General features: G+C 37.8%; 1 protein-coding gene across 3 annotated transcripts; it reads right to left on the minus strand.

Moving 5' to 3' along the window:
* Nucleotides 1-75: 75 nt before the first annotated feature.
* On the minus strand, nucleotides 76-27,362 carry tmem94 (transmembrane protein 94). Of its 3 annotated transcripts, XM_039665133.2 has the most exons (32): nucleotides 27,225-27,362; nucleotides 25,705-25,942; nucleotides 21,364-21,486; nucleotides 21,148-21,275; nucleotides 20,893-21,029; nucleotides 20,205-20,413; nucleotides 19,175-19,326; nucleotides 18,950-19,052; nucleotides 18,520-18,606; nucleotides 16,688-16,804; nucleotides 16,282-16,338; nucleotides 14,161-14,265; nucleotides 13,180-13,353; nucleotides 12,844-13,056; nucleotides 12,449-12,761; nucleotides 11,857-12,030; nucleotides 11,668-11,770; nucleotides 11,367-11,575; nucleotides 10,428-10,609; nucleotides 10,195-10,330; nucleotides 9,985-10,094; nucleotides 9,610-9,709; nucleotides 8,488-8,596; nucleotides 8,124-8,313; nucleotides 6,753-6,830; nucleotides 6,577-6,662; nucleotides 6,369-6,450; nucleotides 4,472-4,635; nucleotides 4,289-4,380; nucleotides 4,065-4,158; nucleotides 3,803-3,973; nucleotides 76-3,058 (listed from the first exon to the last, which is right to left on the minus strand). In XM_039665133.2, the coding sequence occupies exons 2-32, from the start codon at nucleotides 25,726-25,728 to the stop codon at nucleotides 2,986-2,988; spliced, it is 4,095 nt and encodes a 1,364-aa protein (XP_039521067.2). In that variant the 5' UTR covers nucleotides 25,729-25,942; nucleotides 27,225-27,362; the 3' UTR covers nucleotides 76-2,985. The 3 variants fall into 3 exon arrangements, with proteins under 3 accessions (XP_039521067.2, XP_039521068.2, XP_088978415.1); XM_039665134.2 differs by lacking the exon at nucleotides 16,282-16,338; XM_089122289.1 differs by lacking the exons at nucleotides 76-3,058; nucleotides 3,803-3,973; nucleotides 4,065-4,158; nucleotides 4,289-4,380; nucleotides 4,472-4,635 and adding an exon at nucleotides 5,556-5,617.
* Between the last annotated feature and the right edge of the window lie 540 nt (nucleotides 27,363-27,902).

Consider the following 27,902-nt stretch of genomic DNA (forward strand, 5'->3'; position numbering starts at 1 on the left):
CAAATATTACAATTTCACAAGTGACATGTTTTATGAAACGGCAAAATGATTTAATAATAAATTAAACAGCACACATTTGTTTTGAAAAGAAAGAACATATTTATTAGCATAACATTGGTTTAAAAATAATCTGCAGGGAAGGGAAGAAATCAATGTTAAAGACATCTTAAAAAAATACAAACTGTACAACATTTATAAATCTTATGAACATTCATAAATAGCAAATATATCTGTATGTTGAGTCAATCGGTGTAGTTTGTAGCCCAAACATGTATTTTGAAGAGAGGTTCTGATTCACACTCCTGGCTTAAATATTACAGCCTTTCTGACTGATGGAAAGCATCAGCAACATTTTTAATACATGCATCACAGAGTCAACATATTCAATATCCAGCAGATGAGTAGAGAAATCAAGAAACCCTTGCATTCTAATGGTCTTCATCATGCATACATCAGGAAATAAGTGAAAAGAGAACATTTCAAAAACAATTACAAAAAAGTGAACTGTACAAAAACGCTGCTCACAAACTCATATCCCAAAACTTTTTTTCCTGTTACCACAACAGTTTGTACATAACAGATCAGTGCTTCCTGAAACAAATTTCTTTCTACGGTGATATGTTTTTAAAAATTCTTAATTGTACATATTGTTATACCACTAAACCAGCACCAATTCAGAGCCTCTGGACTTCTTTTTTATTTAAGTAGTTTCTAAGTTACACAGTCGTGGTGCTGAGCAGCCTTGTGGCGTAAACATCAAACCACAGCAATAATTATGTAACCTCTAAACACAACAATAGACCTGGTGAATGAGCAAGAAAGCATGTAACAAGCATTGCAAAAATGCACTACGTACTCTTATGAATATTCAGTGTCTATGACAATCTCTAGATGTGTTATGGAAAAGGCGGTTAGGTTGCAATCATTTGCTGTTAAGATGTACAGACATATGTAATCATTTTAAAATAAATACAACAGTAGATTAGAGGTTACAGTATGTATCTGTGATTTAACAGCAACACAGGAACAAAAAGGATATTAAGTTAAGACATCTTTCGGTTCATTACGTAGAAAAGGGGATAGACTGTGGCTCCCAGGAAAGGCAGCTTCTACAGAAAATACTAACTGAGTTTTGACTTTAGGTTCTAAATGTCCCATGATACCTGTACACATCAGTCATTTTAAATATGCCACTTACACAGGATTAGCAGCAACTTAAAGGGACAGTTCACCTAACAATTCAAATTCAAGTCAATTAAAAAAATTTATGAAAATTGATTATTCACCATCATGTGATTTCAAACATGAATGATTTCTTTCTTCTGTGATTTAGTATATTAAAAAGTCTCCGAATTTTTTCCCATCCTCACAACAAAAGTCATTGGTATTTAAAAGCAGTTTTGAATACCACTGACCTTCAATGTATGGATAAAAAAGGGTCGACATTCTACATTAGGGAGAATAATTAAAGTCAAACAAGTTTGGAAAGACATGAAGATGCATAAATGATGTTTTCATTTTTGGCTGAACAACCCATTTAAATTCTCCATTTGAAGAGTCTATGGTAAATCAGAGGTTTCAGGTTATATGCTGGAGAATTGCACTAGTATTGGAAAAAAATTAATGCTGGTAATTTGGAGATTAGCTGGTCACTGTCAGACAATACATTTGCATGTATCGTTTAAATATGTACATCTGGTGACACTGTAAGTGAGCCCCTTATACTCCATAGCTGCAGCCCAACTGGATCAATTAGAATAATACAACTTCATGAAGTTGCCTAGAATTATTTATAGAGAGGCAATCAAGATAGAGGTAGAACACAATAAAAATTGAATATCCCTCTTTACCAGTAAACACAGAATTCTCTGGACAAAATAATAACAAAAAATGTAAATGTTTAAATTAAAATGAGCCTGACCCCATCCAGAGTTAGCTATTTTCTTTACAGAACATCAGAAATAATTATCTTGAAAAAGAGATTTAGTCGTCTGGCATCCAAATGTATCCCAAAATATTCAGTGCATTCTGGCTTACAATCACATATGTAAAAACATTAAAAATGTCTCTTTAGACAGAGTGAAAACAATTCGAGTTGGAACATTCTTCCTTCAGCTTTTTCAAGCCTTTGCTTTGCCTGATTAAAAGCCTATGTGTTTTAATTAAACTTAAGAACTTAAAGTAAAAATAGTTTAATAGAAGACTAAAAAAAAGCATTTCATCTTATTTGGATCTGTAAAAGAAATTTCAAACCTGACTGAGTTTATGTAAGCAAGAAAAATATTTTGCACACAGTCTCACATTGACTGGCTGCACTTGATTTTGGAAGCAAAGCTTCTCAGCTAAGTTGCTCTGGCAGATATATTCACATAAAAAAAACCCACTTGTGTATCACGATCACAAAGAATTAAATCTTTTCCCTCTGAATATGAGGTAAGTTGAGGCGATGACATTCACATTATAACCTGTTAAAACAGACTTTAACAAGCTCTTATGACATAGTAAATGAACTGCACGAGTGACGGCTAAAATACGAACACAGAGAACCTACAGCTAAAGCTCATCGCATGAGCGGTCAATTGTCTCGTGTTTGAAACAGAAATCAATAAAATCTCCATTTCACAGCGAATAAAAAAAAAAAAATCATGCTAATTTAGCCCTCAATTGCACATTTTGGTATTCATTTGCAATATCATGCATTACTTTGTGGATTCGAGGGGATAAAGGAATGGCCTTATTGAAAAACAATGACCCTGTCCAAACCAAAGCAGCATGCAGGTGAACATCCCTCAAACAACATTTTTGTAGGCTGTAGTCAAAATAAAGGATCTCACAGATTAAAAACGCAGCCCTCAGTGGCGTTCATGGCAGAAATAACATTCCGACCATTGGAGGTGTCGCAGGAAGAGCTCTGCTGAAGGGTATCCAAAGGAACCGTGATCTTATCCACCACAAATTCGACCAAGCCGCCCTGTACAGACCAGGTCAGAAGGGAGAGTTCATTCCCAGCTTAGTCTCAAACTGAAGCTTCTGTCTCTTCTGGTAACGCACTCGTACCCTGAAATCAGAACCAGATTTGACTGGTTATCAAAATCTAGCTCTGGGTTAAATGATTAATGGTTTATGTAGGCTAAATTTAGGCATATTTAAAGTTGAACTGAAATAGACATTTCAGACAAAAACACGTTCATAAATTAATATGAAATCATATTTATTGAATAAATAGTGAATGAAGACTTAAGTCATGCGACTCCAGTCATCCGCTATAAGTCAGCAACTGTCAGAAAACATGAAGTTTAGCAAATTATTATGTTTAATAAAAGAGCTACAGTGGCTTCCTCAGTGGTTACAACGTTCATTTTCATTTCTATTATAAGTGCCGATTTTATTTTTATTTATTTATTTATTTTTTGTTTATTATTCACGTATTGTATTTGCCATATGCTGATTTTTCACAGATTAAATTTGCAACTTGTGAACCGAACATGACACGGCAAGTTTGAATAAGAACAAAATGAGATTTCAGAGCTATGGTAAAGGAGAATAACACTTTCAGAGTCACATGATTCTTCAGACATAACTCTAGTGTGTTGAAAACACTGACATATATTTGTGGAAACCATGATGCATTTTTTCCAGGATTCTTTGATGAATAGAATAAGCATGTATCGGAAATATAATTATTTGATAACATTATAAATGCATTTACTGTCACTTTCGACAGTCATACAGGTTTGGAACGACAAAGGTGAGTAAATGAAGACTGAATTATCATTGGTGCCCTGTACATTTATCCTCTTACCTGATTTCATGCAGTTTGACTGCTTCATTGATTAGCACCACAAGTACGATGGACAGAGAGACTAACAGCCAGACAAACAGGGGAATGTGATGTAGAGTGAAGACCACTTCTGCACTCCTGTCCTGCCACAACTGATAGTCTATCACAGCCTGCACAACCTGTCCCAACAACCTGTGAGGGGAAGAGAAGAAAATCCAGAATGACTTTGTGTTAACATGTGACTCTGCTAATGAAAACAACATTCTCTACATGAAACACTCACACCACAGGCACTGTGAGACACCACCATGTGTTACTGAATGGGTTCATCCTCCAGAGGGGTTGTGAACGGTGTACATAACTCAGAGAGATGACCACTGCAAGAGAACGAGAGAAATAATAAATAACATGACTATAAATAGACCATGTTTAAAAAAAAATCCAAATCCATCTAAATAAGTCATCTAGTAACTATTCAAATGAGGTAGTGTATTTTATTAAAGTGACCTGTGTGCAAAGCTAGAAACCCTGCCATGATCTTCTGGATCAGAAGCAGGCCATTGGACAATTCACCAAACCACTGCGGGGCATCCTGGGAGCTATACCGGTATATGAATCATTGGTTAGAACTCATAACTAATTCATATAATCTAAACACAGAGAAAGTTACATTTTAGTGTGTGCATGTACCTGGATGTCAGAATGTGGGAGCATGTTATGTTGCTGTTATCAGTTTTTGTGAGGTTAGCAGCTCTAGAACACACTTCCTGTAAAGAAAACCCAAAGCCGACTAAGTAGGCCAACATCGTCAGACCAAACTTCAACAGGAACCAGCCCAGGAAGTAGTGCTGGGTCTGTGGGAGAGAGTCAAACATAACATGAATGCACATGTGTGTGAAAATTAGCAGAGTTTCCATTACCCTTCAAATTGTACGAATTGAAATTCGCACAATGGAAACACGTCCGTTTCGCAAAAAACTCTTTTCCGCTCGCATGAGGAGGTTTTTCAGACAATTCGAAAAAGGAATATTTCGCAAAACTGCAATGGAAATGGGTTTTGCGCATTTACAGTCACCTGACTTGGAAGACACGGTGTGTTCGGGGTCCGTGTACGCAAATAATAATAATAATTATCATCATTATTATAACATTTATTAGGCTACATATGTAGAAGATCCTTTTATCCAAAAAAGGAACAAAGCAATTTGTCACATCTAATTCATAATACAGGTTGGACAGTAATAATACAGGCTAAGATTATCACAAATAAACACAAGGTTTTGACACATATCCAAGTGTTTGTGCGAGTGTGGAGCGCACACTGGATGGCAGAGAACACTTGCATTTTCCTATCAACAGTGGAAACAACTTAAAATACTCTCATTTCTGGTCATACAGAAAAAAATAAAACATTATTCGCAACTACTTTTATTTGCGTAATGTCACAACAACAAGAAACGTTGTGCTTTCGTAAAATAATATAAAACAATCAGGCGCGCTTTCATGATCTCTGTGAACTGGAGCACGAGAACTGAAACAAAATATCACCTATGTAGGCTAAAGCTTGAAATGTCCACTTTAAAACGAACAAATTTGAATCGGAATATACCTTCTGATTATGTAATCCGTGAAAGATGCATTTCTCTCTAAAGGTGCACCCGGAGATGGAAATATGTTTTTAGCCGACACTGATTTAGAAAACAATAGTTTATTAATAGACAATTCAAATGCTTGATTATTTTTTCAGACACATTTATTATAGCCTATAACTCACCTATAAATCACCTTTCTGTAGGCTGTAGTTTCTGAGACATATCTGGCTCTTCTCATTTAGCACTGCGGGAAAAATATCATTTCCAGGTTCTAATTTGGCCTTAGAAAACCAGTAAAATCTATTTTTTTCCCATATTAGTTTTGTGAATATTTTAAATGTTTAATGAAGGGGTAAAAAGTCAAACAAATATCTGAAAATTTATTGATTTTTTTTTTTTTGCGCAGCATTTGGTGTAGTACAGTTCAAATTAAAATTTTGGTGTTAAACTGCGTTTTAAAAATACAACAACCGTTCATTTTTCGTTTTGCAATTACGGGTTAAATAAGGGAAAACGAATGAACACAAAAGTACACTGACCCTTTGGACATAATACGAGACAGAGTTCTTTATTAAATTCATAAAAGAAACAATTACAGGAATAGCCTACTAGACTCTAAACCTCAAAGAAATGCCACAATCAAGGCCTTGGAGAAGAAATGAGGGAGAAATACTCTGTCTTTCCCTGCCATTAATGCTTAGATATCACACCACGTCTCCTTCCATTAATAATAATAATAATGTCTAGTGCGGTGGCTGTGATAAACCTACCAACGCCCGTTGCCATGATTTTTGGAATGACTTATCGCGAGAGGAAAAAAAAGACGGTTTAGACGCATAACATCGGTTAATGGAAACACTGTTATTTCACAATAGTTTTTTTATCGACATTTAGGAAAACAGCAAAGGTTTTGTGCAAATTTGTAATGGAAATGCAGCTATAGTTTAAATAGTTTGCAGTTTAAATCGGGTGCACTGTGTGGTATCATGACTGACCTTGCGTGGTATGGAGTCCAGATTCTTTCCAGTAGCGACTGTCATCACCGAACTGTCAGGAGGTTTTCCCAGGAATGACACGCTGTGAATGGCCAACATTTATATATATATATATATATATATATATATATATAGGGCACAGATATGACACAATGTACAAGTTTGACAACAAGTAGGCATCTTTTTTTTGTCACTACTTCTCTATTACCTTAGCAGAGGGTAACAGAAGCAGGAAAGCCACAGTATGTCTGTGATGTTCATGGGAGGAGGCAGCTGAATAAGGCAGGCCAGGAACTACAAAACCAACACATCAAGGGTACACATATGAATAAAGAATGTACATAACACGCAGGTCTGTTATGGACGCAGTGTGTCTTTTCTCACCTGAATGATGACCAGTGTCAGTTGACACTGCAGTAGGAAGAGGAAGCACTTGCGAATGCCATAGGTAGTGTGTCTCGCCTGTAGATGCATCAGAAACAGCACTCACATTCAATCATTTTCCTTTTTTAAAACAGTTTTACTAGGCATAGTCTAATTATGATGGGGAAATGGGAATGGTCCTAATCATATTCTTTTTCAGTACATTGACATTTTTTCTGCTTGAGCTGTGATGCGGTGGTTATCATATGTGGAAGATGCAGGTTTGAGTCTGGCATGCAACCACTCTACTTCTCCTAATAAATGAATGCCCACTCAGTCTTTTTTACATCGGTTAAACAAAGAAACCAATTCCCTAAAAATATGTTTTCCTTGTTGTAATCACACATACTGTTCTGAAGTTTGGGGTCAGGAAGTTCTTTTTTTTAAAGGAAATTAATACTTTTATTCAGAAAGGATGAATTAAATTTATCAAGAGTGACAGTAAAGACATTTATAATGTTATAAAAGACTTATAAAAGACCATTACAAATAAAAGCTATTCTTTTGAACGTTCTAGTCTAAGAATCCTGACCAAAAAAATGTTTTTCACAAAAATATTAAGCAACACAGCTGTTTTCAAAATTGAAAATAATAAGAAAAAATGTCTTGATCAGCATTATAATGATTTCTGAAGGATCATGTGACACTGAAGACTGGAGTAATGGCTGCTAAAAATTTAACTTTGCCATCACAGGAATAAACTACATTTGATTTTTAAATTGTAATGATATTTCACAATATTACTATTTGTACTGTATATAGATCAAATAAATGCAGTTTTGTTGTGAGACTAAGAGTTTTTTGTTTGTTTTTTTACATAAAAAAAAAAAAATCATTCTGACCCCAAACCTTTAAACAGTAGTAGTATAGACTAGGGGTATAGTATATACTTTTTTCCTATGGGGCATCCCAACCTGCAGAGTTCAGATCCAACAGACCTGTCTGTTTTTATCCAGTGCTCCTGAAATGTTGGAGCTGAACATTGCAGGAAGGTAACCTGACTACTTCAGACTTTGTACTTCCGCTCAATTTCAGTTAACTTCTGTACTCAGTCTGAGACAGCGACCCATCTCTCAGTTTTCCTCCGGCCTGAAAACAGCTGGCCAATCAACGAACAGAGGGCAGGCTGAGAGCCGTGACGTAGAGGCTAAGCACAGAGTTTAAGATTGTATTTTAGGTTAGGGAAATCGAAAACGACCGCGGATATGGAGATAGAAAAAGGATTAGGCTCCCCTGGTATAGATAAATGCACTGAATGAGCTTGTATCTTCTTGCTCCCATGTGACCAACAGCATTCCAGAAAAAAAGTGTTTATGTGAGAGCTCCCCAAACCTGCTCAATGAGTTTGACCATGCTGACACTCTCGCCCTGATGAAAGGACACAGAGCAGGCCAGGCTGTTGAGTTGAGCACTGAGCCCCAGTGGAGACAGCTCATCACAGTCTTTATTCAGCCCGCAGCCTGCAGCATATCCAAACGTCTCCCACGAGCACCGGGACGGGTACAGGGGATCCAGGGAGATACTATAACACACAGAGTGAGGATTGAGGAAGTGTGAAATAATGGGAATTATGCAGACAAAAAACCCAACGCTATCTTTAAGCTTCTTGAAAATTACCATTATTTAGACTGTAGCTTTTGCATAAGATTATAGGTCATATTTAATTGTGGTTTACAGTGATGTGTGTGCTACCCACCTGATGTCGCTCTGCAGGAAAAGGCAGCTGTTACGGAAGTTTGCGGAGCTCCCCAAACAGCACGTCACCTCTCTGTTCTCCTGCATGATCTTCATCATTTCACACATTGCTGTGAGACAAACATTTGAGGGCTCAACACAAGTACACTAGGATATAATAACCACTATTTTCAATTAAAGGTGTCTTTAAAGTAGGGGTGTAACAATATATCATGCCACAATATATCGCACTACAAAAATGCAACAATGCGTATTGTGGATAGCGACAATATGTATCGTGGATAGTTCTCCCAAAATAAAAATGACTGTGTAAGAAAAGAGTTAAGTGTCAGTTCTACATTAAACTACAATACATAATGTTGATTATAATGTATAATAATGCAATGGGGGAATATTTGTGGGTCCTGATAATGCCAAATGTCTTCTGTAACCAGTAAAAAGTGGCCAACATTATTTGAAATATATCTAGTTAGTGACAGAGTGCAAGCATATTCGTCTAAAATAATTCTGTATTTTGAGCTTCAGAATCATGAATATTTTTATTCTGGTGTCACCATTGTCCTTGGGTTAAACAGACCAAGCCTATTCATTTAAATCCACAATTTAATATCAAAGTTAGCATTCTTTGTTAACCTTTTATCATATGTCTTGGAGTATCGCAAAAATATCATATCGTGAGTTCAGTATCGTGATATGTAATGAATCATAACATGAGGGTATCGTTACACCCCTACTTTAAAGTCACCCTGAAATTTTTTTTGTGCTTTTATTCAGCTTTTTTGTGTTTATTATAAATGATTTATCTGTGCACATCATTATTTTTCTTAAATTCATGTGCCTAATCTTTAATCAAAATAATGTCCCCACCCCCTCGCAACAACATCTCTTCTCTGACGGGGCAATAATCCCTTCCCTCCAGCAACCTGTCACTCACATGAGATCACAGTAAATTACAAACAACAATCCAATCGATTCCCCATGGACAAAATCATCTCCTGTCCTACATTTTTTCTCGTTCGACAAACCGTTTCACTCGGATATACAGTATGTCACAATGAGGGGACAAAATGATCACAAATTGTGTTTCATGTCGACTTTAAAGCTGGTCTTGAGGCTGACTCACTTTCAGGGGTGCAGTCTGTGAACAGGGGCACTAGTAGAGGCACATTGTCGATGTTCTTCAAATGAGGACGAACCTGATGGATGCCACGAGGCAGTTTGGCCTACAGAACAAATGAAAGGAAAAACCACCAATTATTCTTTTCACAACTGCAAGGCTGCTTTGTGCCTGCACGAAAAATTTAGAGTAAAGAGACAATGCCACATCAGACTAAATCAAGCATCAAAGTATACAGTTGTAATTGAAGGAAAATGCATTTATGCCACCTCTGAGCAACATTAAACAGTCTATGTAAAGACAACGCTACTTCAGAAGCGCTTTTGTGCCACCTTTGCACTATAAATTTAGCAGTAGAGTCTGATGTGACAACATGCTTACTCTGTTGCAGTCCTCTAAGAAACTGGGCACATCACTGTCAGTAGGCTGGAAGCTTGCAAGATCGGATTGATCCTCAGGCAGTAGTGGGCCCTCTGCATCATCACGAGAATCTTAGAACATAGAGATGATGATTAATTTGACTAAATTCCATATTGGGTGAAAATGCAGTTTATGTAAACTGTGTGCAGGCAGGGAGGAAGACACAATTACCCTGCATAAGGTCATCATGTAAGGATCCTGCTTGGCTAGGACTGGACGGAGCACCATCGCAGTGACCGTCTCCATTTGGAGTCAGAGAGATGTGACAGTTCCAGCCCGTCTCCAATCCCATCTTCTCAGCGAACACCTACAGGCAGACAACATTGAGAGGTAATAAAATATATATATATATATCCCAAATACATCAAGTTTTCACCGAGTTGGTTTTCCCATCTGTGTCATACTTTGCTACGTAGCTCATCCTCCATGGAGAAGTACACAAAGCGGATACAGGCTCCCACCAGGTTCTCAATTAGCCGTACAGTGTCCAGACGGGCCTGGAACTGGGATGACACCATTCCCATGAAGATTTGGCCGCTCAGAGCTTGAACACAGTCCTCCTTCTCCAAACTTTCTCCAATACCCTCTGAAACACACACAGTACATTTGTCAGTTAGAGTTGGTAAGCTTGATCTATGTAAGCTTTTTTGTCTATGTATCAATGTATGTGTCTATGTGTCTATCTATCTATCCATGTAATTATCTAAGGATCTAACTACGTATCAACATGTCTATCTACATATAGATCTACATATCTATACGTCAGTCCATTCATCTACATATCTAGATCACATCTATCTATCTATCTATCTATCTATCTATCTATCTATCTATCTATCTATCTATCTATCTATCTATCTATCTATCTATCTATCTATCTATCTATCTATCTATCTATCTATCTATCTATCTATCTATGTATCAATGTGTATATCTATGTATCAATCTATGTATCTATCTAAGTATCTATCTATGTATCAATGTATCGATCTATGTATCAATGTGTATATCTATGCATCTATCTATCTATCTATCTATCTATCTATCTATCTATCTATCTATCTATCTATGTGTCACTCTATCTATGTGTCACACTATCTATGTGTCACACTATCTATGTGTCACTCTATCTATGTGTCACTCTATCTATCTATCTATCTATCTATCTATCTATCTATCTATCTATCTATCTATCTATCTATCTATCTATCTATCTATCTATCTATCTATCTATCTATCTATCTATCTATCTATCCCTACCATCAATTAACAATCATATCAAGATTTTTTTTCTTTACTGTCCAGATGATGAGCTGAACAGACCGTGTCTCTCTGTCTCTCACCATCAGAGCTCCAGCTGTTCCTGCGGCTGCCATGTTTGATGGGGGTGGTACTGGGAAGCTCCACCCCAGAAAAGAGTGCAGGGCCTGGAGCCAGCTCCACACACTTTCCATTGAGCTGCTCAGACAATGCCACCTGCATAGGCTTATAGGCAAATGCAGAACAATATCCTGACAGACAGGCACGTTGGTAGAAATCTAGAACCTTTTTCCTATGGGGCATAAGACCAGTACTTCAGTACTTCAATCTGCATTTTAAGAAAACTGAATAACTAGTGTCAGTCTTTTAAATAGTGTCTCTGACCTATCAGTGCCAGACAGCGAATAAATGTCCGCGCCGTCCCAGAAATCCGTGCAGGCTTCCAGGATGAGGTCGGCCGAGCCGTGGGAGAGCATCTGCACATTATCTGAAGAGAGTTCAAAAGGCAAAGGTCAGTGACTAAACAAACCGCCAAGGATAAACAGGAAGTGGGACAGGAAAAAAGGGCCGTACTGGTAGTGCTGTCCCTAACAAACAGACTGATGAGGTGACTGATGGGGGGCTGGCGTTTAGTGAAGTGATGGAGGCGTCGAGGGGCAGATTCTTTGGCCTTCTCTCCTGAAGGGAGCTGGTACAGAGCCAGATGATTCTCATGCTTAAACAGCTCTCTCGCTCCCGGAGTGAAACCTGACATACAACAGAACAGGAAACAGCAATTCAAGGGTGCAACTAAAGTATGTGAAGATACAACAATTAATCTAACATTACAACTGACTAGAAGCACAGCCAGACTAGATGCTGACCAATAACTAGGTACAGATTTTGCCAATTGATTTTAAATCTTTATATTCATTGCAATTAAAAATGTTGTTTATGTTGTTATATTATTGGAATCTTGGGATGGGGTGGCCCATAGAAGCTACAGGAGTACAGAATGAATAAAGACCCAAGTGCAGATTATTGTGCAACTAAAAATCATAACAATATAATAACTAGAAAAAGATTGCTTAGTATGATTTTTACCAATTACCAATAGCTACAAAAACAATAAATTGTACCAATAAATCATGACCATGTATGTTTATTAACATGCTCTCACACTTACCTATAAGGCGAGATAGTTCGCAGAGGCCCCAGGGAACGTGAACGGGGAGAACCGCCCCATGGCATTCCTGCAGTGCCAGGTTGGACAGGTGATCTGAGAATCGGCAGAGCTGCTGGGTGACGGTGACATTACACAGGTTCAACAGGATGTTCAGGCCAAGGGGCTTCAAAGAGGGCAGGTGATTGTGCCAACCGGAGTCATCAAAGAGGATGCTGACGGGATTCTGCTGATCCTGGGACAGGCTCAGCATCTCCAGATGATAGTCACACACAAAATCTTCTGCTTCACACAGATCATCACCCACACCGCATGGCTGGAAATAGAGACATACGTTCAAAACACATGAACACAAGTGCATAGTGATGAGCTAAACTAGCTCTGCAGGAATAGTATACCTGAGGAATGTCATCTCCACCCTCAGTGCCATCTCTGAAACTGACGTTGGAGCCCGATGGGTGTTTGGAACGGGTGGTTTGGGGTCCTCGTCGCTGGCGTTGAGTGTCTGAGGAACGGGCGGTGTCATGTGACGTCTCACTGGGTTCCTGCTCGGCCATGTGAAGGGAGGGCTCAAATGCTGGTAAACACAGCAGTGCTTCACCTTCCTGAGGCTAAACAGGAAGACAAGAAAAAATTATACATTTTCAAAACTTCTGAACTAACTTGATTCAAATGATCATAATTAAAAGAAACTGTAATTATGATGCTTTAGTCTAGCTATCTATCAGTAGTACCTCATCTCGTTCCTCCTCGCCCTCTGTCCTGCAGAGGGAGTTGACCGACAGGTCGTCTCTGAGGTCATCCTGGCTGTCATGAGGAGGCTCTACTCGTCCGCTGAAGAACAGCACGGTCTCAGGACTGGGGTTGGGCCAGGACAGAATACCCTGCTTATCCACACAGCATAGCACCTATGAGTGGGTCAGGACATATAATAAAAGAAGATACTTCATTACCAGTTAATAAAACATATGATTCTTAGGAAATGTAGTTTAGAATTTATTCCCCTAATATTAATTTCAATTCTATCAAGCATGAGAATGGTAAAACACTTCATTTTAATAACTAATGAATAAATCCTTCGCTAGTTATGTCACGCAATACAACATATGCTATTGTTTATATGGCATTCTTTTAAAATGATTTGTAAATGCATTCCATTTTATTGGTCAAGACGATCTGCTGAAGATCAAAATGAGCATCAGAATGGGGAAGAAAGGTGATTTAAGTGACTTTGAGCGTGGCATGGTTGTTGGTGCCAGAGTTTCTCAGAAACTGCTGATCTACAAGGAATTTCACACACAACCATCTCTAGTGTTTACAGAAAATGGCAGTTCTGTGGCTGAAAATGGAAGTAATTTCCCGCCATCCACACCTGAGTTCTGATGTTCTTGTAATAGAAAGTAAAAAATGGTAAAGCAACGTAATGTACTTCATATGTCAAACAATTGTAAAATTCAACATGCTTTCTCAATAAGTGTAAAAAAAAAAAAAGAAGAAAACATTTTGATTGACCACTTTTTTAAATAGTTTCCTCCTCCTATTTTGGTGTCTATAGCAGTTACGGTAGTGCTATAATTTGAAAATTAGATTGAAAATAGCACTAAATGGTCTTTTAATTAGTATTTATTTTTAAAGTCAATATTGATCTTTTTATTTTCATCAAATTGCAAGTAGGAAGTGTAATATGTTTACGTGACACGGCCGGGGGTACTCACAGTGACGGAACCCAACGAGTGCAGCAGACTGGAGGTATAACAGAGGGTCTGGGACTCTCCTTTCAGCACACTGACCAGGTGTCTCCACACACAGCGTAGCATCTCCTGCAGAGAATCGCACACACACACACACACACACACACACACACACGGTTTGAGTCGCATCATCTACCCTGACAGAAACTTAAATCCATGCATCAGTACCTCTGGGTTTTGAACGGCTCTGCAAAAGTGTCAGAATTTATGAAAACTAGATGTTATCCACTGACAAAACACAACAAACAAACACACAGACACACTCACACACACAAAGAGAAGACCTATAAGACAAGGCCTTGAAGAATTAGGCAGGGAGGGAAAAGCAGCAGTAGCATGTCCAGTCTTGGGTTTGTTCTGGTGCGTTCAGATATTTAGAGGTGTTTCATTAAGATAAACACACCTTGCAGCAGCAAAAGGGAGAGAGAAACTGAATCACAGACGATTTGAAAGTGAAGCAAACAAAAGAAAGCTTGAGGCAGCAGCTACAGGAGAGCAGCACTGTGAAGCAAGAACTGAAAACAGTTAATTGCAGGCGAATATAGCTGACGCACATCAGATGTCCATGAATCCACCTTTAAAGTCAACAATACATAATTCAACTCAGTTTCCTAATGCATGTTTCTGCATCTCATTGTGAATGTGTCATCAGTGCACATACTTCTAGAGAAAAAACAGTTGTCTTTAACACATAATGACTCACAATGTGTCTATATAATGGGTTCGATTTACTTTTGTCGTGCCACGCCACTCGCGTCTAGTCTAGACAACAAGGTGTTAGTCCGCCCATGGAACAACTTTTCTTTTCCAATGACAGCTATTAGGATGTGTGAGCTATTAGATAATGTCAACTAACAACCAAAGAGCTATTTAGGTAATTGGGCAAACTCACACATATGGCTCCATTCAGACAATTTGTAAAATGGAGAGCCTTTTATTGGACATTAACATATGTTTAAAAAAATATATTTATATTTTAGACTGACGTAATGATGCTGAAAATGTAGTTTTGCCATCACAAGAATAAATGACACAATAAAATATATCAAAACATAAAATGGTTCTTTTAAAATGTAATAGTATTTCACAATATTACTGTTTTTACAGTATTCTTTTATCAAATAAATGCAGGCTTGGTGGTGATCATAAGAGACTTATGATTAAAGACACCTCATCAACCCCAAACTTTTGAACATTAGTGCATTCATAAAAATAGATCTAAATATTTCGGCTAAAAAGTTTACTTTAAAACTTTAGAAGTTTAAAAGTTTTAAACTTTAAACGTTTAGCAAACTCTATGGAGTATAGTAGTATACAGATGACTCAACCGAACACAAAAAGCCACAAAATCTCTCACACACACACACTCAAACACACACAGCTGTTCAATAAACCAATGAGAATTTTATGAAGACCAAACTTTTTAAAACGTTCCTGTTTGTATTACAAAGTTTTTGAAATAAGATAAGAAATTAAACCAAAAAACACAGCAGAATTACTTTCAGCCCGTTCATATGTCTGATCTGTCCATGCAGACAAATACTTACCATACTGGAAATTTGAAAGGGGAAAAAAAAAAGAGTTCATGCAGAGGTTCTCCAAATGTACATTAATTGAAAAATGTAGTCCAGACAAGCACCACCACTATTGAGAGCATATACTCTTTCATGCAAACCTCAGGCAGGCGGAAGGTGGGCAGGCAAAGGCCAAGGGGTCACAGCTCAGTGTGGGGGAGCCAAACTAATCGGCAGCGCAAGAAGCAAAAAATATGCAAATAAATAATAAAGATTGCGGGAGTATTGGCTGATTTTGCAAACTTGATCGAACAAAGTGAGATGAAGTGGACGAGTCTTTAAAAAAAAAAATTTTTTGAACAAACAAAGAAATGGTGGTGAGGCAAATAAATAAAATAAAATAACAGGCTCTTTTTATAGTGATCCTTTGATTTAGACAAGTTGAATAAAAATAAGAAAACAAAAAAAGTGAAGAAAAGGATGACGGCTGTGGGAGGATCCAGAGCAAGGGAGACGGATCACAAGAAGCGTGTGGTGAACAGGTGGGAGAGGAGGAATACAGAGGATATACCTGGGAGGACACCACTTCCGTGTAGCTGCTTAGAGTGTCCTCAGAAAACTTAGCAAGCTGGGACAAGAAAAAAGTCTGATTAAACACCTGAGCAGATGATCAGCTCTCCGTTTCAACTCTGGCCAGATCGCTTCACCTCAGCTCTGCAATCCCTCCCTAATCCTCCCTAATACTAGAGTCAGATTGGCCAATGAGCGTTACTTCCTCATGCAGTGTTATGGCTGCAAATCAAAGTTAATACACACAGCAATCATAGATAGAGCGAGTCATAATTTAGCAGCAACATACGTTGGTGTGGGATTAGGGAGTTATGAGAGTTGTTTATGTGTGTGTGAGAGAGAGAACTGTTAATGAACAGCAAAAAGTGAGAGGAATGAATATGTGGTGTTCTGTCAGTCTGTCTTACCAGGCCAGTGGGAGAGTTACGGCTGGACTCGGCTAACACACGGGCCTCTCCATACGCATTGACCAGAACCCACATGACAGGAAACAGAAGAGGTAAAATAGGCAATACACCCATCATCTGTTCATCAGAGAGAGAGCAAGAGAGACAGAGAAAGAAAGATCCAAATTCACTATGAATATCAACATTGTTGTGCCAAATTAAAGTTTTGCATCAAATGTCGTGTCTTAAATTCTAGTTATTATGTCTCTCTGTGCAGTCTTTGAAAAAAACGAAACAAAAAAAAACATGCATATTGAAATATCGGAATATTTACCAATAATAGTCCTTAGATACATTAGAACAGCGATTCTCAACCTTTTTGACTCCAAGGCCCCCCACTGGGCACAAAATTATTCCAGGGCCTCATGGCACTGGATAAGGATTAAGAATAAGGATTTTTAAAGGGTTAGTTCACCCTAAAATGAAATTCTGTCATCATTTACACACCCTCATGTCGTTCCAAACCAATAATAAGACATTCCTTTATCTTTGGAACACAAGTGATTTTTAATGAAATCTGAGAGTTGAACTACACCTACCGCAACTACTACTTTCAAGCCCCAGGAAGCTAGATAAGGCATCATAAACGTAATCCATGTGACTCCAGTGGTTTAACCTCAATTTTATGAAGCAACGTGAAATTATGTTGTTTTTTTCGTGTGCAAACAAAGCACTCGAGTCACTTCATAAAATTGAGGTTATACCATCGGATTACTTTAATGATGTATTTCTGAGGATTGAAAGAGGTAGTTGCGTAGGCTATCAATCGAGAGACTACAAACTCTCAGATTTCATTAAAAAGATTTTGTTTTTGGGTGAACTAAACCTTTAACACCAGTTTTAACTCACAAATTCTACCTGATGCAACCTTTTAGAGCTTGGTATAAAATGTAAATGAATAAAATCTTATAAATCCATGGGTATTTTTCTAACGACTATACCGTAACATGACTTTTCCAGGTCTAGAAATCACACCTTTTAAAATAAGGCAACCTCATATTGGAGAAATGAAGACAGTGAGAACCCTGATTCTTCATTAAAATAAGGGATGAATTAGCATAAAAATGATCTTGATTTTTGGTTGCTTTGGCTTGTTTTGATCTTGAGGCTCTTGGAAATTTTGAGGCCCCGACCCTGTGGTTGATAACTAGTTTTTGAATGATGTTTAAAAAAAAAAAAAAAAAAAAACTATCATAAATAAAATACCTCAGATTTTATAACATATCACAAGGATGTGCTACAAGAATCTCGCTGCCATTACAACAAAACTGCTTTCCTAAATTGACCATTGTATTTAGATTTCACAAACAGCCTCATGGAAAGCATTTTTGTTGCTTGATTTTGTTTAAAACGATCATACGAGTATTGTCACTTTCCCACAATGCCCTTCAAGGGTGCAATGTATTATATATATAACCGCAAATAATCGCATCCAAAATAAAAGTTTGTGTTTACATAATATATGTGTGTGTAGTGTGTATAATTATTTTGTATATATAAATACACACATATGCATGTATACATTTAAGAAAAATGTGTTATTAATATATCAAATATTTATATTTATGTATAATATATATTTTGTATAAATATATATAAAGTATATACATGCAAATATTTCTTAAATATATACATGTGTGTGTATTTATATATACAAAATAATTATACACACCACATACACATATAATATGTAAACACAAACTTTTGGATGCGATTAATCGCGATTAATCGTTTCAAAGCCCTAATAAATATATATTAATAAAACAAATGCATTGTGATTTACTATTATCAACCTGTAATTGAAGGAAGTTGAAGGGTCCAGGGGTGAGACCAGGAGTGTCACAGAAGTACCGGATCGTGTTAATAGAGAAAAAGGCCACCTATAAATGAAAAAGTTGACAAAAGATCATAATCAGCAAACAGACAATTTGTAAATGTTATGAACATTAGTCCCACTTTCTTGCATCTGGACCATGTGAGTGGTGCAAAAGCTTTTGTACTGACAGATGATTGTACGTGCCTTAATACAAGATAATATGAAAAAGATTGGTTGATAAATAGGTTTAGGAGGCAAATTTTCCCTTATTTCACTCATACATACTACTTGTTAATACAGAAATCTGTTCAAATGGGTGTCAAAATGCATGTAGACAGGCTGCAGACACGTGTTAAACTTTGTGACACATTTTAAAAACTTAGTTCATGCGTTTAATTTTATCATACCAATACAGCAGGACAGGCGAATTTAGCAATACTGGACTGCACAGTGAACCGTTCGTTATCGAGGGCTGTGATTGGACGGGAGAGAGCCATATCAAGACTGTACCTATTGGCCAGAAAAAGGTTATTAATTACTAGTCAGAAAATAAAATTGTTCACATATCACAAAGAAAAAGGTGCAGTGAAATAACTAAAAGTCTACTTGTTTGACTCCACTGAGGTATTAACCTGACACTGTCGAGTATAGGTGTGCGCACCACCCTGAAGAGGCGGTACTGCTGAGGACTGTGGGGGCCCCTCCGCTCATTCACGCGTGGGGAGGGAGGAGGGGAGAATGGCGGAAAAAGGTCTCCAGGCTCCAGCACGATGTGTTCGTCGTCCTGGTAACATATAAAGATTCAGTGATTCAGAAGAACAGAGTTAAAGAGCCAGAAAACCCGAGAGAAACACTCTTATTCTCCAAGGTTTTGTACCGTTTCAGATTCCAGTACAAAATACCAGTATTGCTACTTCAGTTAAATCATAATAGTTTAATACTGGATCTGGATAGTGTAACACTATTTCCTAACCATTTTCTATTTCAAGGGCATCACGCTATGTAGCCCTGCCTAGTCCAGTCACTTTATGTATATAGCAATTTAAACAATACAGATTGTTTTAAAGCAGATTTATAGTGATAAACAGGAAAATTACAATTCACTTTCAGTGATGCAAACTGAATTCAATTCTGTTGTAAAGCAGCTCTAAAAAGACAATAGTAAGCAGTCGTGATTTAGCTGAAATCAGTTCAGTGTTGATTCACTTTGTGTTTTCCTCTGGCCAACTAACAAACAGTGTATGATTATGATTCAGACTGCAAAGTCAAGTCAACCTACTGAAATTGGTCCAGCATCCCACTCCACAAATAAAGTTGAGCATTAAATATCAAATACTTCCTGGTTGGCTGTGATTGTGTCACAGTAACAATCTCTGTAATAACTATGGTTACCATGCAGTCATCTTGTTGTTAATAAGCTAACATTAAGAGATTATGAAAATGACAAAAGCACATAACTCAATTAAAATGAAAATATAAAAAATAAAATCTGATTCAAAATATTACAAAAGGCTGTAATAGTATATAAATAATACTACAATGACGCTTTTACCATGGTAATTATGTATATAAAATAAATCTAAAATTGTTATGCATATAGTCATCCATACATCTACACAATACACAAAACAAAAAATTCATGTAATTCAGATCTGACATTACCTTGATGCCTCTGAGAGATGCAAAGGCTTCCTGGCCTGGTCTAAGAGCGATGACATCACCTTCCACCAGTAGACTGATAGGTAGATTGACCAGTTGCTCGTCTCTGAATGTCCAATGCAGTGACCAGGAAGTGGAGGTGGGAGTGTAGAGGTCAGGGTACAGAGAGGGGGCCCATCTGATTGGATGTCCTGCACTTCTCTCCAAATAATCTGGCAACCCATGAGGAAAAAGTGAAAGTGAACATTAACTTATTAAAACATGGAATGACAAATCTAGAGAAAAGGAACAACATCAGAGCGAATAAATAATGACAGAACGAAGAACTATACTATACTTAGTTATATAAAAGCATATTCAGCCTTGTATGGGCTTTATGCACAGCTCCACTACTTCCTGAACTTAAGCGAGCTCCTTGTTTCCTGTCTGCCATTATTGGCCAAATTGATTAATTCAGGTGTGTCTGATTATTGTTGCCGTAACTACTGAGGTCAGGCACACCTGGATTAATCAATTTGGCCAATAATGGCAGACAGGAAACAAGGAGCTGGCTTAAGTTCAGGAAGTAGTGGAGCTGTGCATAAAGCCCATTGAAATGTGATGTAAATTAATGGATGACGCCTAGCATAACCTTCATTACTTTCTGAAGCAGGACTGATTCCTTTAGATATTTATATACTCGCTGACTCACCGTTCAGCTGTGAGATGATGGACTTGAGCCTGCGCACCATCTCACTGGTCCGTAACCTTTGCTGCCGCCTGATGAGGAAGAGGTTCAGCAGCAGCAGGAGGAAGAGCGCACCTGCGTTCACCAGCTCTATGCCTTGACTGAGATAAAAAGGTAAGCAGCTTACATAAAACAAAATAACAAAGTGCTAATCCCAACTATTTGTTAACATCCATTCAAAATGCCATTCAAATTTTTTTTCGCTCCATCCCTGCCCACCTGCCCTCCGGCTGGCTGCCATGACAACACAACAGCCCAACCACCACAACCAGAGTGAGAACAGCTCCTGGCCAATGGAAGCACGAATGCCGGTTGTCATGGTGAAGGAAGCTCTTAGCCCACAGCTCCTGCAAAACAAAAAGTAAAACCAAAATCAGGATTTCCCAGACAAAACTAACTTTAACTTTGATGATAACAGAATAATGCAGAACAGACCTGTATCGTGTATCTTCGCCGGCTGAATTTCTGGTGTTGCCCCAGTAAATTGGACAGTTGGTCCCGTAGGGTGCACAGAGCTTGAGCTGTGGACAGTCCCAGTGGAGTCGCCGCCTCCTCCTCCTACAGAACAACCAAACCAAACAATCCAGGAAAGTCACTTTGTTTTAAAAATTCTAGGGGCAGGTGAGATAAAAATGGCTTAGCTCATGAATATTAATTAGGATTTAAAAATATTTAAAGGCGACCTATTATGCTTCTTTTCACAAGACGTAATATAAGTCTCTGGTTTCCCCAGAATGTGCCTGAACAGATCATTTATTGTAGCTTGTCAAATTTGCCCCTATTTTGAGCAAAAACACAGCTTTTGTGTGTTCCTTTAAATGCAAATGAGCTGCTGCTCCCCGCCCCGTAACCAGAATGGGGCGTAAGTAACCTTTACAGCTTGTGCTTCAGATACTTCAGCAAAAAAAAAAAAAAAAAACTTTGCATGTACCATCATATTAATCTAAAAATCCACTAATAGGGCAAATCTTTACCAGCCATGGGCGGGGCTTGAAATCTGCAACGGCTAGTTTGGAGAGACTGTTTATGATTTCTGGGAATTGTAAAAGACAGAAGTGGATGAATTTTTACCATTATAGGCTGGTTGTTAAAACACAATGCAAAACATATCTGTGTTCAAACCCTTATAAAAGCTATAATAGCAAAGAACTAAATGAACGAATTGACTCGGAAAAAGATTTGTTCATTTTGATGAATGAGTTCGAACAGGAGAGTCACAAACGTGCATCACAGAACAGAGCAAGGCCAGCATTTGAGCTTATAAAACTTAAACTTTTTTTTTTTTTTTTTTTTTTTAAATGACCGATCGTTTCGCTTGATAAGACACTTATTCGTCGTCTAGAATCGTTTAAAGCCCTTTGAACAGTTTGCACTGAAACGGTCTTTTGGACCTTGAACCGTTTGTTGCCCAGTAAAGTGCATTATTATGGAGAAAAATCCTGAAATGTTCTCGTCAAAAACTTTCATTTGTTTTCGACTGAAGAAAGAAAGAAAGACATGGACATCTTGGATGACATGGGGGTGAGTAAATTATCAGCAAAGGTTTTTTTTAAAAGTGAACTACTCCTTTAAGATTTTTGGTCGATCGGATCCCGGTCTGATTGTCCAAATCTGAAAAGCAATCTAAAATAAATTTTGTAGAAATTGACATTTTCAAAAAGTTATATTTAAACTTTAAAATATTCCATAAAACACAGCCAATAATGACAATTATTATTTATTTTATTAGCTTTATTCACCAGTTCAAAAGCACAGAAGGAAAACTATTAAGGGAATGCAGACACAGTAAGTCAAACCTATTTATTTAGGCTGAAACTTTTATTGCTCAACATGCCTATTATGGTAACAAAATAAAAGGCTCCCTCTCCTCTGACGCAATATGGCTATCCTAACAGTATTACCAGTGGATTTGTGGGACAGCTAGGGTCCCGTAGTAGCAAACGATGGCCCACCACTATAAATAAACACACCACTTTCCCACAGCCTGAACTAAATGCTTTCATGAGCATCTCTCACACATCAACGAGCAGGGATTTACCTTCAGCTCGCACAGAGAAACACGCAATAACACATGGTGGCCCATTATGGGTAAACCACTCAAGACCTTGAAAAAAATGCACCACTCAATCAAACCCAGAGCTGAGAAAAGTACACATGCACCTGACACGACACTTCCACCTGTTCACGATACTTGAGATTAATCACATGCAAACAACAGACTTAAGCCTTCGCACACAAGACCTAAATGTCGGTCCCGGACAGTCGGATTCAGACAGATCACAAACAACTGAGTTTGTTAGAAGTGTGCACAGATCCACTCACTTTATTCTTCCAGAACCAGGTCCCATTTTTCAGGATCATGGCTGCGACTACTCCCTCTGCTGCCGACAGACTAATGTATGACTGGTGCGCGTGTGGGCTAGACAGTGTGCTAACGGGATAATGTATGCTGCTGTTTCAGCACCAGTCACACGGCCTGGACAGACAGTCTCTGCCTCTGCGCATTCAGAGGCTCTGTTTTGGGCACGTCCCAGCCACCCTTGTGTAATCTGCCAGTTAAAAAAGCACTGCACTTTAAAATCAGTGCAATTGTCCAGAGAGAATGAACACAACTGTTCTTTTCAGCTGGGAACTGTGGGTAGGTCTGCTAAAAACAGTTAAGCTGAAAGAGAATGAACATTAAAGAAAAGAGGTTTTGTCAGTTCTGGCATGAATTAGTATGAGAGCTCTGCAGAGGCATCTGCAACACTCCGCCTGAACAGAAACAGGCAAAAAACGGTGACAGTGAAAAGCTGTAAAGGATGAGCAAGTATCTGGGTTGGAGAGCTTTTTTGAGAGAAATAATTAGAGAATAAAGTGAGGGAAAGGGGCTTGAAAGACAAGCAAAAGCATGGTGTGACCTCGCCGCCCAGTCCAGGCATTCATCCATTCCAGCTAACACAGCAGTTTACAGGACTAGCGGTGATGTGGTGCGGCAGGACAAAGAGCAGCATCCTCATTGAACCCTATAACCGGGATGTGCATTTGAGACAGATCGACATATATGTAATATATATATATATATATTAAAAAAAAGATATAGTGGAAAAAATTGACATAAAGTGTGAATATATATAAATATATATTCAGATCTATATATATCTCAGCACACTCTCATTACCTCAGCAAAATCAATACAGGTAAGACAAGAACCAAAAAGGGGATCTCAGCAACATTATTACTGCCAAATTACACAGTCATACAATGACTTTGATGATGCTGTCCAAATTCAGCTAAATTTAGATGTTTTAAGGTACTTGAGTTTAATTGATTAAAAGGGATAAATTCAATCACAGAAATGTACATATATGAGCTGGTGAAATAAATGATGTGACTGCTGACAAATGTACAATATGTTTAACTACATGAAACAAACATATTGCTTCCACAAGGTATAGGTAAAGTCACTGAATTTCTAGCCCAACTTCACACCAAATTCATATATAAAGCTTTTCTTCATGTCCAAAGGCAAAATCACGATATGTCTGTAGAGACAACCTCTACAACTTCCATTTCCATTAAAAATTGTCTATCGTAGTTCAAGATGAGCTGTTAATTATTATAAGACACTTCAGAGCAAAATTACCCATGACTGGAGAATATGAACGAAACTCCCACTGTACACAAACAAACACAGTTTTTTAGCGCTTCCTGTATGGAGTATAACAGAGGTCTTAAATATGCCAAAGAAGAATGAAAAAAATCCACAAAAAAAAATCAGTGAAGGTCTACTAGTGTGATCAAGCCCAGGGTCATTGAATTTGAGTTCATGTCAGGCTATGTCATTTACATGAGAGTAATTAAGCCAGTTATTTACATATTTTGCTGTAGTGTGTCAGTAGGAAATCAGTTTACATTTCCAAACATTTCTTTTGCCATTAATTGTAATAATCCAGCGAGATTTTTATATGTACAAGGACAAGTAGTTTGACAACAGCCAGTGCGCCACATGGAAATCTTATCTCACCATTATGGAGTCTGATTACAAGAAGAAACAGAAAAAACTGAGACAGACTAAATCCAGAAGAACTGCGGCAACGTCTCCAAGACGCTTGAAGAAACCTCCCTGAAAAACTATGTGCAAGTGCTCCTAGGATAAAAGCTTTATTAAACACTGTATTTACACCAAATATTGATTTGATTTAAATAAAATGTATTTACGAGATAATTTTTTGAAAGCATCCTCACTTTACAGTCTTTTTAGTTTTTCTACAAGCATCTTGGAGACGTTGCCACAGTTCTTCTGGATTTAGTCTGTCTCAGTTTTTCTGTTTCTTCATGTAATCACAGACAGACTAAATGATGGTGAGATCAGATCTACATGTGGAGCACCGGCTGTTGTCAGACTGCTTGTGCGTACAAATTAAATACATTAATTAGGTCAATGAGGCAAGTTAGGTTAATGAGGAATGTCATTGGATAACTGGTTTGTTTTGTAGCCAATCAACCCAATTTTATTTTAATAATTCTCTTATTCCTAGCAAATTTAAATAAATAAGGCTTTCTCCAGAGAAAAAAATATAATCAGAAATACTGTGTTAAACATCTCTTGGAAAATATTTGAAATTGAAATAAAGTCATAAAGTATAAAGCCATACCCCAAAATATCCCAAAACTCTTGTTGCATTACTTTATATGTGACTCTTGCTTGTATTACAACCTGAGAGGTGGGTCAAAATTATTTTCGGTGGCAAATGGCAATTGATAGTATGCGCATTTCAAGACTAGCAAACTTACCTGTTTCTTATCCTGTAGCTCCATGGCAACCGCTGTATCTCACCATGCTCTGTCGAGCAGCCCAGAGCTGGTAATTACGGTCCACACTTGTCCCAATACCAGCCCGGCCCCCAGCTCCAAGATGCCTCGTCTGCAGGCACTGCCAGTCTGAGGGACGGTTCTCGGGGCTGTAGTCGATGCCCAGGGAACTGTAATATATGAGAGGGTGTGGCTTCTCTCTTCTTACATTCAAAGGGATCTGAAATGGGTAGAAAGTGTTACAAAGGGAATTATTAAAAAGAGTTAATGACTAGTTTAAATGCTGCAGTAACTGGAAAAATGATGTATTCATGGCAATAAGCATATTGCCAAATAAAGATATGCACATTTTTCCCAGGTCCCACCATTTTCACTGGAAGTCAAAAAGTTGGTAACCCTGGCTTATGCTTGCTTGCAATACTGACCAATAACATGTCAGTAAATAAGGATATTTGACAAACAACATGTCTGTGAACTTTTTTCTTTTTAAACAAACATCAAGAGTTTCGATTAAAATTCAGGCAAGTCTATGGTCCTACTGTGAGACAAGTATTCAAATATTCCATACAACCTCTAATATGGTAATAAAAATTGCATGCATTATAATTATAAAAGCAAAATTGGCTAAATTCTGTCTAAAAAGTTTAGGGTGGAAAATAGCATGTCGCATGGCAGGACATCTTAACTTCTTAAAATGTATAATCCATTATATTTCAGATTAGAACATGCTTATGCCACCTTAATATAATCTGGAAAATAAACAAGATACATTATTTAAGGGTGCCAGTAATCTGTAAAACTGCTTTTGGCAACAGTCTACAACCTCAAACAATTTGACATTTACTCATTTAATCTTTAGCTTTCTAGGTAAGACAAGCAAACTTACTCTTACTGACTTTGAATATCTAAACAGGTGTAATTAATCATCATAGCCGAAAACAACCCCAAATAAATCACTTACAATCTCATAAATCCAGCAGATTCTGAGAAAGTAGTGTTTACCTGATTTATAAAATAGTATACTTTACAGAGACTTTAATCTTTGACTACAGGTAGTGTAATGAATGATGATGCAGGATTCATCTGAACATCTAGTCTCTAAGCAAATGCTAGAGACTTAATGATAGAGACTTAGTAATGTGTATAATACTTCAGAGATGCACTAAATAAACAGTGGTATTGCATAAAGTTATTAAGGCAGAAGTAATATCTTGCATTGGCTTATATTAATGAGGAACCATATTTCAGAGTAACGTTATCTACGATTATTAAAACTGTGTTAACATGAAAGACAGTTGAACGTCTGATCGAGCCTTGTCGCCCTGCTTTTTATCTCTGTTGGATTTAACGTTAGCTGTCAAAGTTAGAATCATTTGTATAAAACCTCTTTATACCATTTATAAATATTCCAAACAACTGGTTTATCAGTTAATTAGAGGTGGCCTAGGGGTTAAATGATACTAGCTATATGCTCAAATCACAATAAATCAATGCAAACGTACGTTATAGAGGTGTAACATCAACGACCCGCAAGTTGTATCGTCAATCATCAAGAGTGTTTAAGCAGAATCAAATAATATTCGTCTCAAAATCCTTGGACTCACTCCCTGTTGACGGCCATGTTAGTGACTCGAAGGGCGTGGTCTGTTTGTGCAGGGACGATGTAGTGGAATCTGATTGGTCAGTGTTATACGAGAGGCGGGATTTGTTTTGTTTTGTCTTTTGTGATTGGTCAGTACTACGGGAAGTCAAATGGTGCTCACTGCAGTGCCATATGACGTCCAGCCCCCCCACCCCTCTCCTCCCTGGACGGATCTTGACCTGGTAGAGTAAAGCTCCACCTCTGTGGACCTAATGGGTGGAGTTATGTTACGATAGGGTTTTGTCAGAGCCGTTAAATATTAATATGTTTCAACGGCTTTGGGTTTTGTCAGAGGCAGAGCCGTATAAAGAGGTGTCTATAGGGCTTTAGGTTATGTGTTGGGTTAGGGTTTAGTTGAGCCATCTTGCTCCACCCATTAAAGGGTTAGTTCACCCAAAAATGAAAATTCTGTCAGTATTTACTCACCCTCATGTTGTTCCAACCCCGTAAGACCTTCGTTCATCTTCGGAACACAAATTAAGATATTTAGGATATTAAAATCGCTCCTGCATACAGTCCATAGGCTTCTTGAGGGACT

Source organism: Pimephales promelas, chromosome 17 (genome assembly GCF_988280905.1).
Source record: "Pimephales promelas chromosome 17, fPimPro1.hap1.1, whole genome shotgun sequence".
In the NCBI taxonomy this organism is placed as follows: Eukaryota; Metazoa; Chordata; class Actinopteri; order Cypriniformes; family Leuciscidae; genus Pimephales; species Pimephales promelas.

Bases quoted from the DNA above. Each gene is read 5' to 3' on its own strand.
- tmem94 (XM_039665133.2), bottom strand. From the start codon at position 25,728: ATGGAGCTACAGGATAAGAAACAG. The intron at 13,354-14,160 runs GTGAGTACCCCC...ACCCACTCATAG, and splicing joins ACTCGTTGGGTTCCGTCACT to GTGCTATGCTGTGTGGATAA. The intron at 10,331-10,427 runs GTATGACACAGA...GTCTGCCTGTAG, and splicing joins AGGATGAGCTACGTAGCAAA to GTGTTCGCTGAGAAGATGGG.